Source organism: Vicia villosa, unplaced genomic scaffold (assembly GCF_029867415.1).
Source record: "Vicia villosa cultivar HV-30 ecotype Madison, WI unplaced genomic scaffold, Vvil1.0 ctg.001045F_1_1, whole genome shotgun sequence".
Classification (NCBI taxonomy): domain Eukaryota; kingdom Viridiplantae; phylum Streptophyta; class Magnoliopsida; order Fabales; family Fabaceae; genus Vicia; species Vicia villosa.
Window position 1 is genome coordinate 149,959 of NW_026705455.1, and position 18,466 is coordinate 168,424.

At 37.2% G+C, this 18,466-nt stretch overlaps 1 protein-coding gene across 5 annotated transcripts; it reads right to left on the minus strand.

The window, feature by feature from the left end:
- Window positions 1-3,198: 3,198 nt before the first annotated feature.
- LOC131632871 (uncharacterized) lies at window positions 3,199-17,117 on the minus strand. 5 transcript variants are annotated; one of them, XM_058903593.1, is made up of 7 exons: window positions 16,780-17,115; window positions 15,515-15,994; window positions 15,213-15,387; window positions 14,795-15,083; window positions 14,624-14,696; window positions 14,386-14,476; window positions 3,199-3,744 (listed from the first exon to the last, which is right to left on the minus strand). In XM_058903593.1, exons 1-7 carry the CDS (start codon window positions 16,858-16,860, stop codon window positions 3,719-3,721), a joined length of 1,215 nt encoding a protein of 404 aa, XP_058759576.1. In that variant the 5' UTR covers window positions 16,861-17,115; the 3' UTR covers window positions 3,199-3,718. The 5 variants fall into 5 exon arrangements, with proteins under 5 accessions (XP_058759576.1, XP_058759574.1, XP_058759573.1 ...); XM_058903591.1 differs by lacking the exon at window positions 3,199-3,744 and adding an exon at window positions 3,797-14,286; XM_058903592.1 differs by lacking the exon at window positions 3,199-3,744 and adding an exon at window positions 3,802-5,648.
- Between the last annotated feature and the right edge of the window lie 1,349 nt (window positions 17,118-18,466).

Consider the following 18,466-nt stretch of genomic DNA (forward strand, 5'->3'; position numbering starts at 1 on the left):
TGGTGTCCATGTCTGCAACAACACAAATCCAGAGCATTTAAGCAAAAAGATCAAGAACAACAACAATGATGATTTGTAAAGCGAATATATAAACGATCCCAAGATCCAAAAATATACATACAATAAGAGTAGAAACATACATACAACACCCACCATTGGAATGAAACAAAGGGAAGAGAGAAGATAAACCGAAAAGATCTCACCGGTACAATGAAATCGAGTCAGATCCATGATCAATCCACATGACGTCGCACCCAATGGTGTTTCCTAAGCCTCTAAACTACCAAAAAAGGATCAGAGCTCAACTTGTCAAGAAGAGGTGATAAAAACCTAGAAAAATCTGTTCTAATCTATTTATACAAACTGAAAAACGCACAGCGCGCGACGCGCCGGATGCAGCGCGCGACGCGCCATCTCACTTATGTACCAAACCGCCCTAACGCGCGAAGCGCCCTAAAACCCGCGCGACGCGCCCAATCTTCTGCCAGACTAAGTTCTTCAAACTCAAAGAGGGCGCGACGCGCCCTGCACCAGAACAGCAGAATTATTTCCTCTTTGCTCTCGCAGCCGTGTCTTCGACACTTTATTCCTCAAGGCTCCGAAAACGCAAGAATACCTACAAAAATACAACAAAAATATCAAACGGTATAAAAGTATATGAAAATACAAGTATTCGTAAAGTAAAAGTAATTACACAAAAACGGGGGATTATTCAAACGATATTAACAAAAAGCATTGATAAGTGCCACTATTTACATACACAAAATAACTACAATTTGGCACTTAACAACTCTCCCCAACTAGAATCTGTTTGTCCTCAAACAGGGCCAAACACTCAAATCGCAAAAGTAAAAATCCAAAGAATCAAGAATCGACAAGATTTGGAAAAACAAAACAATTGTACGGTTCAAACAAAAACGCACAAACAAAGTAAATACTTACCACTATCCTACAACGACAACATGAAAACGAAACGAATCCTAAGTACAAAAATTCATACAAAACATCCTAAAACAAAACAAACTCAATAATGAATCACGCCTAGCAAAAACTCATCGGTAGATGAAAAACACCGAAAGGTGAGGACTTTGAACACTCATCCAACAATCTTGCAAACAATAGACAAAATTATGCGTTCATCTAAAAATAGTATTGAAAATGCAACGACACGAATCACAAGGGCTTTCAAGGTTGTAATGTGGCTCGGTTAACAAACAAGTGATAAGTCCTAAAGCTAATCGAAACAAAAACTTGCCTAAATCTAAGGGAGTAATTACTTCCACAAAGTTTCAAACAATATAATTTCAATCAAACTCTCTTCTTCATCACAAATTTCACACCAAACACAAAACTTATTAGCACACTCTTATTCAAAACTCTTTTTGTTCTTTTCTTTTTCAAACTTTTCTCTTTTTTCTTTCTTTTTCTTTTCTTTCTTTCTCACTTTTTTTTTTCTTTCTTTTCACTACCTCATATCAATCACATCATAAAGAGGAAAACACATTCTCCCCAACTTGAATTCAACCATAACATAAAGTGAATACTCCCTACTTTCTAAGGCAAGGTAAAAATCCATCTAAACATCATAGGTGCGGGTTCAAGAAAACAAAGAATCAAACATCCATACACATATGAAAACCAAACGCTCATAGACAAGCATTAAGCAAAAACAGTATGGAGATTGACAAAAAGGCTCAAAAGGGGTTACTAATGGTCACACACTCACAAGGTAAAATGACATTTGGCTTATGGTAGTTGTGCTCAAAATCAAACAAGTGCCTTGATCACTTTCGTGCATTCACAAAATCAATACAGACGAAAGATTAAACATAATAATATCCAGTTAAAACAAGAAATGTCGGTCTCTCGCATATATATACAATGGAAAGCCACCTCACATTTATGGTAAAAAGGGAAAAACTAATTGTGATTCAAGTCATGAGCAAGTTATGCAAAAAGAATGAGTAATATGAAATTTGTACAAATGAAAAGTCTCATAAACATGCTATGCTATAGAAAGCGATAAACGAGTACCTTGCAACGGACAAATTTGAACAATCATTACCGCACAACCGACATGTTGAATCAATCAAAATCAAAGAATTACCAAATGCGACTCCAAGTAATCGGGCCAAAATTTGAGTCTAAACACAAACAAAAGAATTAAAAATAAATCGATAAAATACTATACTATAAAGCCTTGGTGTAAGTGGGAAAAAGGCGAGCCGAGTGACCCGTTAAAAAGAGGTCACTGGCCAAAAGCTGCCCAGCGCGCGACGCACCCATTAGCGCGCGACGCGCGCTACACCAGAAAAACCAGACCAGTCTAAAAAGTCAGATTTTCCAGTGAGCCACCACTTAACACCTACACAACTCAATTACATAAAAACAGGAAAATAAAACCGTTGGGGTGCCTCCCAACAAGCGCTCGTTTAACGTCGTTAGCTCGACGCCTTTATTGTTTCGCGAATGGTAAGAAACTTCCTCGCGGTACGCCAATGCTTTCGCCTCAAACGCAACCTAAAGAAAATGACCTGCCCAAACACTTAATCAAAACTATACGAAACTTAAAACATAAAACCATCGCAATGCGATTAATCTCAACCAATCCCCGGCAACGGCGCCATTTTGTTGAAGCAGTAAAGCGGCAAGCAACAAAAGATTTGGAAGTATTCATCCGGGATTTATCGTGTCCACAGAGATTGGTGAGAAGAACTGCCGTTCGACTATCTCGCGTTCTAAGTTTCATGATTTGGGTGCGGAAAAGTAAATGCGGGAAAAGTAAATAAAAGCAGATAAACAATCTCAATAGCCTAAGAGAAATAGTTATGGAATTGCATTTCGTTCTACCCGTCGAATACTTAAATCTGAAGATCTATCGCTCGACACTCACAAGACGCATCAACATCACCGGGCATCACCCGAGATGCCACATCGGTGCCCATGTCTGCAACACCGACGAAAGCTCAACCATACTATTCACATCAGCGATTTCTCCACCGACACAAACAACACAGAGGCATTAAACTCGATACCCACTACGATTGTTAGTCCTGAATCCATGTCTGCAACCCAGAAACTAACAGTTATCATTCCTAATCAAGATCTATGGTGTCCATGTCTGCAACAACACAAATCCAGAGCATTTAAGCAAAAAGATCAAGAACAACAACAATGATGATTTGTAAAGCAAATATATAAACGATCCCAAGATCCACAAATATACATACAATAAGAGTAGAAACATACATACAACACCCACCATTGGAATGAAACAAAGGGAAGAGAGAAGATAAACCGAAAAGATCTCACCGGTACAATGAAATCGAGTCAGATCCATGATCAATCCACATGACGTCGCACCCAATGGTGTTTCCTAAGCCTCTAAACTACCAAAAAAGGATCAGAGCTCAACTTGTCAAGAAGAGGTGATAAAAACCTAGAAAAATTTGTTCTAAGCTATTTATACAAACTGAAAAACGCACAGCGCGCGACGCGCCGGATGCAGCGCGCGACGCGCCATCTCACTTATGTACCAAACCGCCCTAACGCGCGAAGCGCCCTAAAACCCGCGCGACGCGCCCAATCTTCTGCCAGACTAAGTTCTTCAAACTCAAAGAGGGCGCGACGCGCCCTGCAGCGCGCGAAGCGCCCTGCACCAGAACAGCAGAATTATTTCCTCTTTGCTCTCGCAGCCGTGTCTTCGACACTTTATTCCTCAAGGCTCCGAAAACGCAAGAATACCTACAAAAATACAACAAAAATATCAAACGGTATAAAAGTATATGAAAATACAAGTGTTCGTAAAGTAAACGTAATTACACAAAAACGGGGGATTATTCAAACGATATTAACAAAAAGCATTGATAAGTGCCACTATTTACATACACAAAATAACTACAATTTGGCACTTAACAGCTATGACATTTGGAAACACCTTCACCTTAAAGAAAACCTTTTGAGACAAAAGTCAATATATAAATGGTTAAATGACAGGGACTTAAACACCAAGTACTTTCATTCAGTGATTAAGGGAACGAGGAGAGAGAATTTCATTTTGTTGGTGCAAACTAGCGAGGGGAATATAATTGAAGATGTGGAGGGCATCGAAAGTGAAATACTTAAAGTCTTCGAAGGAATGTTTAAGGAAACACATAAAGAAAGATCGGGATTAGATTGTATGAAGTTTAATCAAATAATGGAGGAAGAGAGTTTATCTTTGGAATCAGAGTTCACAAACGAGGAAATCAGAAGAGCAGTGTAGGATTCATACGGGGACAAAAGTCCTGGGCCCGATAGAATCAATTTCAAGTTTTTGAAAGAATGTTATTCAATTTTAGAAAAAGATATTGGCAAGTTTTGTTAAGGAGTTTTACAACACATCTAGTCTTTCGAAAGCAATAACAATGTTTTTCATTGCTTTAATTCGAAAGAATCATAACTCACAAGGATTGAATGAATATCGACCAATTTTCTTAGTAGGGTGTCTTTACAAAATCCTTTCAAAGATTCTTGCCAACGGATTGAAAAAAGTCTTGGAAGGAATAATATCTTCAACACAATTCGCATTAGTATCGGGAAAACAAATTCTGGATGGGGTATTAGCTATTAACGAAATTATCGATCATGTTACAAAGGAGAAGAGGGAATGTTTTATTTTCAAGGCGGATTTCCAACAAATATATGATTGTGTTAATTGGAAATTCTTGAAGTGTATGCTACATAAATTTGGATTTGGAAACATGTGGTGCAGTTGGATTGAAGCTTGCATTTTCAACAGTTCCATGTCAATCTTGGTTAACGGGTCTCCAACAAAAAATTTCTTGGTTGAAAGGGGTTTAAGACAAGGTGACCCATTGTCACCTTTTTTATTTACATTGATAGCGGAAGGGTGGGCAGGATTGGTCAGAAAGGTGGTAGAAAGTGGTAATTTTGAAGGTTACAAGGTGAACGAAGATACAGAAGCTAGTTTACTTCAATTTGCAGATGGCACTATGGTGGTAGGGAATGGTTGTTGGAAGAATTTGTGGAGCATTAAGGTCATATTTAGAGGGTTTGAACTTGTGTTTGGACCAAAGGTCAATTTTTTCAAAATCTGAGGATTTTATAGTGTGCTTCATAATTTTTATGCTGTTGTAACAATGTCATCCCTTTTAAATTTCTAGGTGTACCTGTAACACCCTTCTACCCCACATAAAATTTCGCATATAATTTAAACGAAAAACAAAACAAACATCCACAAGGGTATCACATCTTCATAATAACCTCATTTAACAAATAGCCCTGCTCAGTAACACGAGTTGCAAAAACATTTAAATCAGAATAACTTCTTTAGTATCATCAAATAGATTACTTCAAAGCTTCGCAGCGAAATAAATAATTCAAACATCTTCATCATAAATAACAAACACCACGAAGGGTATTTCAACATCAACAAAATCAACATACTTCATGTTAAGTCTACATGATTATAAAGGTAATACAAAATTCTCAAAAATAACAAGGAATAATCACCATTCTCAAATCAATCGATCCCAACCCAGATGCTACTTATCAAAAACCAAGTAAGCGAATTCTAAAGCTACCTCCTAAGCTTCATGCACTATTCTTTATCACCTGCAAGTTACCCATGTTTCGAGGCAACATTTCTAAGCAAAAAGGGTGAGTAAATTGCAATCATTATAAAAATCATAAGTAATAGATATAGTAGTCATAGCATGAAAACCACACAACATGGCATCATCAATTACATCCACAGTATAATCACAGTCTCCAAGTATTCGCATCAACCATCACAACTCAAAAGTCAATCACATACATCATATAAATCAAATATTGTACAATGCCACAAATAATGAAATGCAACATCATTAGACTCATGCAAGTGGTACCAAACGTCACTGATGACTTAGTCATCGTTACTCTCCAAAGCTCCCCACCATAGGATCGATTCTAAGTTAGAACCAGAGCACATCACAATTTGCACTTAATCCACACAATGGGATTATGACCGTCACTAGACCAAATTGTCCTACAACTTCACTGGATCATCATTCTGCAAAACTTCACTGGACTACTTGCCCGACAAATGCTATGAATGCATCATGCGTAACAATCACACAATACGACTACGACTAGTCAACAATGCATCATCATTCATCATATTCATCATCACATGCTTCATAATACACATATCATCATAAACAACACAAAAGATTCCTGCGATTCCTGCATAATTCAGTCTAAATTCCTGCGATTCCTTCACATTACAAACCCTAATTTATCATCTAAACTCAGGTTTTCATCATACAATCACAACTCCATATATGTCACACTATAGCCATCATTCTATTGCAACTTAACACATGTAATTCATCAAAACTCATCGCATCACCATCTATTCAACAAACCTCAAAACCCCAAACCAATCCCACAATTATCAATCACTTAAGTCAATTATAATAGTTAGGATAGACTCCGTTTACCTCAGATTGAAGATTGATTCTAATTCCTTTTCGTGTTTTGTAAAACTTTGAGAGTTCTCCAATGCCTTAGCTCTCCTCTCTTTCACGTTCGAATGAAAACCCCTTTTCCTTATTTTCTCTTTTTGTTCCACTTAAGTACCCTCTTGATTTTACCATTTCGCCCTTATTACTTCTAACACCAATACTATTCTACTTATCTAATTAAAATAGTCCCAACTAATTATTCTAATTATTCTAAAATACATATAACAATCTCATCATTAAATTAAATGTGTATACTGGGTGAAGTCTGCTAGGGCTTTTCCATGGGGCAACAAAAACCAAACCGAGATGGAGTTTGGCAAACGGTTAATCGCAAACAAGGTGAAGGTCTGAATCAAGGGCGTTAGGACATCTAGAAGAATAGCAGTGGGAGAGATCCGGGACACACAACAACTTTTTTCTTTTCTGACTTTGGCAATGGTTGGAGGGCTAGGGATCTGTATTTCGAGTTCAAGAGTGTAGGAGAGATCGATGAGATTGTTATACCTCCTAAGAAAGATTGGAGAGGGCAGAAATATGGTTTTGTGAGGATTGTGAACGTTGAGAATGATAGAATGGTGGAGGTGAAGCTGAATAATATTCTACTAGATGTAAAAAAGATTAACGCTAATAGTTCAAGGTTCAAAAGGAAGGTCGCAAGTAGAGGGGGAGAAGTGTTGGAAGGGAAGAGTAATATTGATCGGTTCAATGTAGGAAAGGAGGGAATTTCAGGACCACTGCAGCGTGTGGCGTGGATGTTACCAAGAAGACTTTCGCGGACATAGTGAAAGGTAACAATCCAAATGATAAGGTCAACATGGAGACAAGCTGCTCGGGGTTTATCTACAACTCGTCTTCGGCAGAGAAGTCCAAGTATGAGAAGGTTATGGCGGGAATCACTCTGAGACCGGGGTTAGCGCATGGTGCTAACAAGAGCCTGTTGGAGGAAGGTATTTTGACTGTTCAAGCAACACCCTTAGGTCCCAATATTTGTCTGTTAGAGGAGTCAGTAGAAGGTGATCTAAATGTGCTTTTAGAGGAGGGGAAGGATTGGACGAACAAATGGTTCAAGGAGGTTAGAATGTGGAAACCGGAGGATGTTGAATGCTCCAGAGCTTGCTGGCTATCGGTTTATGGCATTCCTTGTTTTGTCAGGAACTTAAGTTTCTTAGAAGCACTTTTAGCGGATATTGGTTCATTAGCTTCTTCTGATTTTCTCGAAGCTAAACCAGCAAGATTAGATGTTCTATCATGCATGGTGTTTACTAAGTCGTTGGAACCTATAAGAAGCAAGGTGTCTGTGTGTCTAGATGGCGTTTGGCTTGACATAATGGTTATTGAAGAGGCTATGGTTACGACGGAAGAGAAGGAGATCTTTCTTGATGATGACTATTCATCAAGTGTTTTTGAAGGAAGCAGTTACTCGTCGGAGAAGGATGAAAGGGAAGAAGACGGAGGGGAGAAGGAGCATCGTTACGGTGGGTCTGAGGAACTAGAGGAGCAGGCTAGTAGTAGAGGTGCGCATGGTAGTGGAGGCGTTGAAGGTACATGAAAAGGTGAGAACATTAAATGATATTGCATGGAAAAGGAGTATGTAGATCAAAAGGGTGTAAGCTTTAGGTGTTCAGATAGTATTTCATAGAATACGTCAACTCATGTAGCCTGCACAGTAGAGTCAGCAAATATATTACCTTTTGATAGTGAGGTGTCTAAGTCTATGGGCCCAGCAGGAGTTTTCATAAACTCTGGTGTGATAGAAGGAAGTGGAAAGAAAAAGGCTGGAAACGGTTTGGGGTGTGGGCCTACTATTATGAAAGGCCCAGTTGCAAACAATTTTGAGGGTGGGCCAACTATTTTAATTAAAAGTGGTCCAATGAGGCATATGGTTAATACTGAGTGTGGTGGGCAATTGAAATATCAGAGAAGCCGTGTGCGTTTGAAGAAAGTTGTTGTTGACAACTTTCAGAGTTTGCACGCTGAAGATAAGGTGGAGGACAGAACCGCTGTTAATTTTGATGCTCAATGTAATAGGTTGAAAAATTCAAAAGCTAGTAGGAGGAAGGTGAGGGAGGTCTTTAATCTGGGATCGAAGGTTGAGAATTTTTTTCTATCCTGTGGAACCGTCAACGTCGAGCACAGGTAACAAAGATTTATTTGTTAAAAATCTATCAGCTGGTTTACTAATTTCCTGTGAATCTCTGTCTAGCCTGAATAGTAGTGATGTTAGAAATTGCAATTCAAGGATAGTTAAATGAAATATGGGGAGGGTTGCGGAGGGGATGTGGAAATCTCTGAATAGACTGGGAATTTTGAAGGATTCGACTGAGTCTGATCCTTTGGTGATGGTAGAGGAATTAGATTGAAAGGTTGCTCAAGGGAGCAGAAGGGGAAAGGGGATTGAATTTGTTGACCAATGATAATTGTCTCTTATAACATTAGAGGGGGGTGCAGTAGAATAAAGAGAAAGAGAGTTGGCAAATTGATTCAAATAAAGGAGGCTGACATTGTCTTCATTCAAGAAACAAAGATGAGTGGGGTGGAGGAAAGTGTTATTAAGGAGTTTTGGGGTGGTGAAAATGTTTAGTGGTCTACGTTGGATGCAGTGGGAGCGTCAGGAGGCACCGCAATTTTGTGGAGGAAAGACTTTCTCAATTTGAGGTTCAGTTTTAGATGAGAGGGTTTCTTGGGTTTGTGTGTTGAGAAGGAGGGGAGCTTGATCTATTTTGTGAATGTGTACGCGGCGTGTGAGTTAAATTCTAGAAGAAGGTTGTGGAAGTCGTTAATTGATTTCAAACTTAAAAATGTTCCGGGTTCGTGGTGTGTGGGTGGGGATTTCAATAATATCTCCAATAAAGAGGAAAGAATTGGCATGTCTAATAGGAGCTACAAAAAATAAATCTATTGTTTCAAGGATTTTATAGAGGATATGGAGCTTGTGGATCCACCGACAATGGGAGGAAAATTTACGTGGTTTAAAAATAATGGGAAATCTATGAGTAGGATTGATAGGTTCTTGCTTTCGGATTGTTTCATGGAAAAGTGGAAAATAACGGGTCAATATATTGGAGGGAGAGATTTATCCGATCATGCTCCGATTTGGTTGAATGAAAATAGGAAGGATTGGGGGCCGAAAGCTTTTAAGTTCAATAATTCTTGGTTGAAGCATAAGGAGTTCAATGATTTTGTGGAGAAAGAATGGGGGAAGATTATTGTTAAAGGGAGGGGCGATTTTGTGTTGTCTGAAAAGTTGAAGGCTTTGAAAAGGAGATTAGTGTGGTGGAATAAAGAGGTGTACGGATGGGTTGATCTTAAGATCGACAATGCTTGTGAGGAGATGGTGTTTTTAGATAACGAGTTTGGTCATTTTGCAGGTAAAGCTCCGGAGGAGGTTGTTTGCAAGAGGGCAAAAGCGGCGGAAGAATCTTGGTTTAATCTCAAAAAGAAGGAGGGATTGCTTCGATTAAAATCGAGGCAAATGTGGCTAGCCGAAGGAGATAGAAATACTCGTTTTTTTCATAATTCTTTGAGGATTAGAAAGCAACGGAATGTGATGTGCTCTCTTGTATCAAAGGGGGAAAGACTAGAGGAAGTCAAGGAGGTAAAAGAATTTGTTTTCAATCATTTCAAAGATTTTTTCAAGGAGGAAAAAAGTAAAAGGCCGGAACCAAAGGAGCTTGGGTTCTCTTTTCTATCTCAAGAGGATAAAGAGGAGATTGAGAGACCGTTTTCGGAGTTGGAAATTAAGGAGGCGATATGGTCTTGTGATGGTAACAAGAGCCCGGGCCCGGACGGTTATACGCTTGAATTTTTCAAGAGTTTTTGGACTCTTCTTAAGGAGGATATCGTGAGATTTTGTTCCGACTTTCAAACAAAAGGTACGCTTGTCAAATCCATAACTTCATCTTTCATTACCTTAATTCCTAAAACCAAGAACCCGCAAGTTTTGAGTGAGTACCGTCCCATATGTTTGGTTGGAAGTCTTTACAAAATCGTTGCAAAGTTGTTGGCGGGTAGGATCAAGAAGGTGATCAGATCTTTGGTTTCTATAAATCAAACCGCTTTTGTCCCGGGTAGAAACATGTTGGATGGGATTTTATTGGTGAATGAGATTCTTGATTGGTCTAAGAGGAGGAGAAAGGGTTGCTTCTTATTAAAGGTTGATTTCGAAAAGGCTTATGATACCGTTTCTTGGAATTAACTAAGATTTGTTATGAAGAGGATGGGGTTTGGAGATATTTGGTTGAAGTGGATGGAAGCATGCGTGTTTAATAGTCATTTGTCTGTGTTGGTGAATGGGAGTGCCACGAAAGACTTCAAAGTTCAAAGGGGTTTGCGTCAAGGGGATCCTTTGTCGCCGTTTCTCTTTGTCTTAGCTATGGAAGGATTAACCGCCTTGGTTAGGAAAGCGGTTAACTTGGATGATTTTAAACCTTTCTCTTATGGGGATGTGGATCATGTTGATATTGTACAATTTGCGGACGATACTATTATCTTTGGTGAAGCATCTACAAAAAATCTTTGGTCTTTAAAGGTGGTGTTGAGAGGATTCGAAATGGTGTCGGGCTTGAAAATTAATTTTTCCAAGAGTAATATATTCGGTGTGAATGTTGATGAGGTCTTTATGAATACGGCTACGTCCTTTCTCGATTGTAAGAAAGGAGTAATTCCTTTCTTGTTTCTTGGTATTTCGGTGGGGGAGAAGCCTAGAAGGAGGAGGATGTGGACGAGGGTGATCAATAATCTTAAGAGTAGGCTCACGTCTTGGAAGGGTAGAAATTTGTCCATAGGCGGGAGAGTGATTCTCATCAACGCGGTCCTTAATGCAATTCCATCTTTTACTCTCTCTTTTTATAAAGCTCCGGGAATGGTACTTAAAGAGATTAAAAGCCTTTTGAGTAATTTCTTGTGGAGTGGGAATGTTAACAAACGTTGTATTCATTGGGTGAAATGGAAAACGGTGTGTAAGCCAAAGGAAAAGGGGGGTCTAGGCGTTAGAGATGTCGGAGAGATAAATCAAGCGCTCCTTCTTAAGTGAAAATGGAGGCTTCTAAGGGAGGAAAAGACAATTTGGAAGGCCTTCTTGGATTTTAGATACAAGAATACTAAACTTAAGGTTCAAGCGAGGTATGAAGATGTTTGCAAGCCAAAAGATTCGAGTTGGTGGAGGGACATAATATCTAATGATGTGAAGGTGGATTTTAATGAAGATGGTTTTTCTTCTTGTGTACAAAGTATTTTAAAGGAGGGAAACCATGTTTTATTTTGGTACAGTTTATGGTTGGGTGACCAAACTCTAAGGATTAAATTTCCGGATTTGTTTGAGTTGACAACTAATAAACTAGGTACTGTGAAAGATGTGTTACTGTGGGCAAATGGAGAGGCTGGGTGGAACATTAAGTTGCTGTTTGGGGCTGCGCTGGAGGGGCTTCTACAGGCTGGCAGCGCTGCCGTTTCCGGTCAGTGGCAGCAGATGAACAGTATGTTGTATACAGCAGCGCCGGTGTTTGATGAAAAAGACGTGTTCACGTGGAGATTGAATAACAGTGGTGTTTTCTCGGTGAATTCCGTGTCAGCCTTGCTTGCGGATTATAAGGATGTTGCTTGGCCGGTCAATACAACAGAATCGTTGAATGCTTTGTGGAAAGTGCCGGCTCTGTTAAAATACAAGATTTTTGGGTGGAGGTTATTGATAACTAGGTTACCTACAAAAGACTCACTAATTAGAAGAGGAGTAGATTTCAATGCTACTAATGCTTGCTGTGAATTTTGTAGGATTCATCCGGAAAGCTTGAATCATTTGTTTTTCTCTTGTAACGTCTCTAAGGTGATATGGTGTCGGGTTTTAATGTGGTTGGGGGAAATTCCTTCTCTTACCATTGATGGTTTTTTGGATTTTGGTTTTATCCAAGAGAAGGTTGTTAATGTTAATGCTAGAATGAAGATCAATTCCATTTGGATAGCTACCACGTGGAGTCTTTGGTACATGAGAAATGCGATGATTTTTGAAAAGGAGGAGTATAGTTTTGAAGTGGTGTATTACAAAATCATGTATTTATCTTGGTGTTGGTTAGCTAGTTGCAATCCGGGGTATCTTTCTAGCTTTTACGATTGGTACAAATCCCCGATGGATTGTTTTAATTCCTTGTAGTTTTCTTGTTGTAAGGGTTGCACCCCTAGTGCGTTCTTATATCAATTGCTTATTGAAAAAAAAAACATCACGACTTCACAAGGACTCATATAATAACGCCAAATTAATTATATAAATAATTAATCTAGATTTTCTGAGTGTTACAGTATCAGTGGGAGAAAATTCGAGGAGATGTATTACATGAAATCCTATTTTGGAGAGCATCAAGAAAAAACTATCAACATGGAAAGCCTGGTTATTGTCTATTGGGGGAAGGATGACCTTATTGAATTCAGTACTTTCAAGCATCCCAATCTATATAATGTCTTTTTATAAATCATTAGTTGGGGGAAGGATGACCTTACTGAATTCTCTGGTGTGATGATGAGGAGAAACGATGCATTAGTTGGGTGAGTTGGAACAATATTTACAAACCAAAAAGGAGGGTGGTCTTGGAATAAGACATATTGGTTACTTTAATAAAGCTTTGTCGTGTAAATAGAAGTGGCAAATAATGAAGGAAGATGGGATCTTATGGAGGCGTATTTTGGGCGCTAGATATGGTGACTTGCAACATAGTATGATGATGAGCGGTGATCCAAGGTCAAACAGAAAAGCTTCAGCTTGGTGGAAGGACATCCTTTCGGAAAGTGTGTTGAAAACTAACTTAGTTGATTATTTTGCAGGTAACATTGAGTTCGAACTTGGCTCAGGCAGGAACATTTACTTCTGGAACAACTGATGGGCAGAGGATTATCCTCTCAAAAACCGTTTTCCAGCTCTTTACAATTTATCTTCGATTCGAAACAAGAGGGAAAATTTTGGGAGATGGGATGTTCATAGTCGGGGGATTGGACTTGGGATATTAAAGTTGCTGCTGACGATCTCCTAGGTGAACCACTTGCAGCCGTCATAACTTTTGAACTTATTTAGCTTTTATCTTCGGTAAAACCTAATGGCGCAGTCACGGATATAGTCAAATGGAGACATAACCAAGATGGAGTTTTTTCTGTTAAAAGTTGCTACAATTTAATCCGGGATAGAGACCTTGAAGACATCGTGCCAAATGAGACGTTAAAGGCATTGAAGAAGATTTGGGGGACAAATATTCCGTCAAAGCTAAAGGTGTTTGGTTGGAGAGTAATACTTAATAGATTGCCATCAAAGGATCAACTGGTTAAGAGGTGGCTTATCCAAAATAATGATGATAAGGTTTATGCATTGTGTGTTGAAAACTATGAAGACTTAGAGCATTTACTATTTAATTGCAGGTTTAGCCAAAAAGTGTGGTGTAATATTCATATGTGGTTGGGTTTGAATAATTTGGAACAAGTTGCTGGTATAAGTCACTTTTTTATATTCACACATGCTTTGGGGAATATCAAGAAGAATAAGATTTGTCTTGTTTGGTTGGCAACTGTTTGGTCAATTTGGAATGTAAAAACAAAGTTATTTCAAGGTGAAGTTCCTGTTTTGGATGATGAGATACTGAACATAAAAATTGTTGTTTGGATTTTGCATGCCATAGGCAATAGAAAAGCTAAGTGCACTATTTTGTACAATTGGTTGCATTCTTCTCTAGATTTTCTTAGTTTTGATTAAGCTTTTGTTGGGATTTTGATGTTCCATAAATCCAAACTTGATTCCTCCTAACTGAGAATAATTTGAAGGAATTATATGAATTGTGTGTGATATAATATAAGCAATCCAAATTCAAGTCACTGCGATGAATGAGAATCGAAAAAGTCTCACCCATTGTTGTAGCTGTCATGCTTGCAAGAAGGCCAAGTATACAAGAAAACGGAAGCGACATGGCAATAGCACCGGATCCCATACTCGAAACCTGTCCATCAATAACATGGATAATTCATATTGTCTAGAAAAATATTGAGTTAGAGTTTATCAAACACAAACACAAACACAAATATCAGACACGAACAGTTGACACTGACACGTCAATACTGGTAATAATTTGTAAAGATATACTTACAAGAAGCTGCTCAAGAAAACAGAAGTAGGCCAGCATGTGGACAATGACAAGAATCGGAGCATCCTGCCAAACCCTGTAAAACCTCAGCATAAGTTTTTCGTGCCTTGTTGATGCAACCCTTATCTAAACGTTTATCAATGAAATTAAAGCACAGCAATGATTTTCACTTGCCTGTAATGAGAAGATTCGTCTAAGTGACCTCTGTTCGATTGCAAGTTCGCGCTATGAAGTCTTAAAAGAGTGACAGGTAAGTTCTGAACTTCTTGCTTGCACACATCACATGTCCTATTACCTTTAATTCCAAACCATTTAACCGCACATTCTTTATGCGCTAACGAAAGCTCGCCTTTGCAGCTGCACTCCAATTTAAAATTCTCCGCACCTTCTCCCAATTCAACCATACAAATTCTACAAACAGCTTCTTCTTCAGGAATATCTTCGCCTCCGTCCTCAGTTTCAACTGAACCACAATACTCACACGCACAAGTTCGGATATTAGTAACTCAAACATGCGACAGAACACAATTTTTTTTAGTCTTGTCCGTAATTCAAGTCACTACGATTTAAGACTATAGTCTATAAATATTACCATTTTCACCAGTTGGAGATGCTGCAAATGTTGCGGTGGAAATTTTCTCATTCGATTGTGGTATCATCCGAAAAATTCGAAACCTGCCACCTACAGAAGTATCTTCTCCAGTAAATGCAGGAACAGATCGAGAACGATGAATTGGTAACCGCGGATCTTTCTCCTGTAAAATTGGCTAAGCATAAAGTATACACAATCAAACAAGTGTTCCACATTTTGTTTATACTACCTACTAAAGGCGAAAAAATAGTTTTACACAGACGTCCAATGTAACATGTTGCTAATGTTGCTAAGATACTTACACTGGCCATTGCTGGATAAGCTTTTCCGCCATGTACTGACGCAGGATTTGAACGAGGAACCGGCGATGCAGGCAAAGAAGATGTTTTCCTCCCTTTCAATTTGATACGAGACAGCGTCCTAGAAAGAAAAGGCTTTTTCGACGATACTGAGGACGAACCTTCGAGCGCAAGGAAAGCGGCTTTTTCAATCTCAGAAGTTGTGTTCTTAAATTTGAAACTGAGTTTAGGTATAAGAGATTTTTTAAGAGTTGGTCTGTTTGTAGAACTAGAAGCATCAGGGGGATCACTGTTTGGAATGAAACCGGGACTTGCGCAAGGAGAAAATATCACTCTTCTTGGTGATGGAGTTAGAGGTATGTTGATTCTCAAGAAATCTTCTTTTGCTTCTTCTTGAGTTCTTTTTGGTGTCTCTATGCTAAGGTTTTGAGTTGTTCTTTGTCCACTTGTGAGTTCCTCAGTTATTTCAGATGATGCCATGCTCTATAAACAAAAATGAAAAAAGTAGAATAAAAATCACTTAATTAAGTGCTTATCAATTATATTGTGACTATGTTTACACTTTTCTATAGCAGAAGATGAAATAAAGTCATCAGACTGTTTCATGAGCAATGTTAAACAATCTCGTAAGTGCTTATAAATTTGAACATAATCACAAGTGTCTGTTTTGATTTCAGACTCCGACACTAATACAGATACAATTTTTTCCAGAGATGTCAATAGTATTACAAAGTTCAGAGATGTCGGTGTTACAGAGAATTTAATGCAATTGATCTCATTTTGATGCAAAAAGAATATGCAAAGTAGTTGAGTTTAAAGGTAATGGAAGTAGTTGTTCTATTATGTGTGGCAGAATAAGACAAGTCACCAATTATTTGTAATTCAATAAAATTGTAAAAGCTTTCACAATCATAAATGGTGCATATTCATCTATAGTCACAAACAAGCACTATATCACTAAATATCTTCACAAAATTTTATGATTTTTCTTATCAGCAATTGAATCATATCACTATTGACTAGAGAAAATTTATATGGTGAGAAATGAAAATCACCACTAAAATTTTTTTAAGTCTTTATAAAATATATTTACTCAAAATTGCTTATAAACTTCAAAAAAAATTCTGGGAAAATTCTCAACATATACTTAAACACAAATTCTCAATCTATTATCATGATCAATGATATAAATAAATAAACAAATAAATTGCAAGAGTTATTCAAAAGATTAAAAAACAATAGAAAAAGAATAGAAGAATATATAGTACCTTTTGAATTGAGATATTAACTCTATTTTGAATATTGGCACCACCTTGGTTATTATCATCCATGGAAATTTGAGTTGCCATGGTCAATGGGGAACCCAGCAAACAAAAGAGAAAAGACAAGACAAATATGAAATGAATTGAGAGAAATAATAATTTTGTAAAAAAGGAAGAAGAATTAATATTTGTTTGATCATGGAAGGTGGAAATTGGCTGGAAAAAAGAATCAGAAAAGGTATATAGTAATAATTAGGTGTGGAGAAGAGAGAGTACACCATGGAAACAAGTTGTATTGAGGTATAAGCATGAAGCAGACATGTTTCATATTTTTTTCTCAATTAAATACAAAATATAAGTCATAGTTTAAAATATAATTTATGGTTGGGTGGCTAAAACATCATTCAGATTATTCTATTTATTATTTTTAATTGGAGAGAAAAGTCAAAGTAGAAATAAGTTGAGAATGGTTTTTTGTATTTTTTGGATTATAAAATTATCTCTTAAAGATTATCACATGTTTAATTTGAATTTAACATCGCTAAGTTTAGAAAAAGAATTTATTTTTTTCAGGTGTTTTTATGTAGAAAACTTTGACTTATTATATATACTTTTCATCGATTTTAAAAATTTTCTTTTTTTTTATATTTTTTTTAAAAATTAATTTTTTAAATTCATTGAATTGAATAATGAGTGGATCTAAATTATATATAAATCAATATTTTCTCTGGTATTTATCATAAGAAAAAAAATTAATTTTTTAAATACATTGAATTGAATAGTAAGTGTATCTAAATTATATATAAACCAATACATTAATTATTTAATATATTTAAAAAGTAAATTTATTTTATGATAAAGAGAGGGGGAAGTATTTATTATAAAATTGGTAAGCAAGGTGATCTTCTTTAATTACATATATTATATGGTCACTATCTTAATATATGGTCACTATCTTAATATATTATATTTTGTTATATACTCTACAATGATGTGCTAACCTCCAAACCTTATGTTGCTTTCAAAAGGGAAACGTTAGTGTGATGTTTGTATTGTACCTGTATGTACACTTGTGTCAAGTATTGGCTAAAATTCGTAAATTTATGATTGATGTAATTTGACTTGTAATTTTAATGGAATTGATGACCTCACATTAAAATGGGATTTTATTGTGTTTTCTTATCTTCTTATCTCTGCACCCTTAAATATGAGATAATCTCAATGTCCTCTCTTGAAACTTTTAGTTACTTTGCGAAATTTCATATTTATGTCCTCTGATTTCGGAGATACATATTAGAAAGTAATTTTTTTTTATAAAATTTGTTTTGTTTCAGAACTACATCTACGAAAGTATTTTAAACTAGTGAACTATGAGAAAAACTTCAAATTAATTCAATTCAGAGATTGTTTTGTAGCTACATCTACATAACGTCTTAGCGCTAGAATATTTCGTAGATGTAGCTCTGTAAGTATCTGATATACTTTGAAGCAGAATGATCACTCCCCCATTGTTGGTTTTCTTCTTCAACACTCACCTTCCCAAACTAAAAACCCTACATCATCAATATCATTTTTCACTCCCAAACTCTAACTTTTTGGTGCAACAAATCAAAGGGAGTAAGAGAAGACTGAATTTCAGGTAAAAATTCATCTTTGTCCATTGCATTGCTCACATTTTGCATCAAATTTCTGT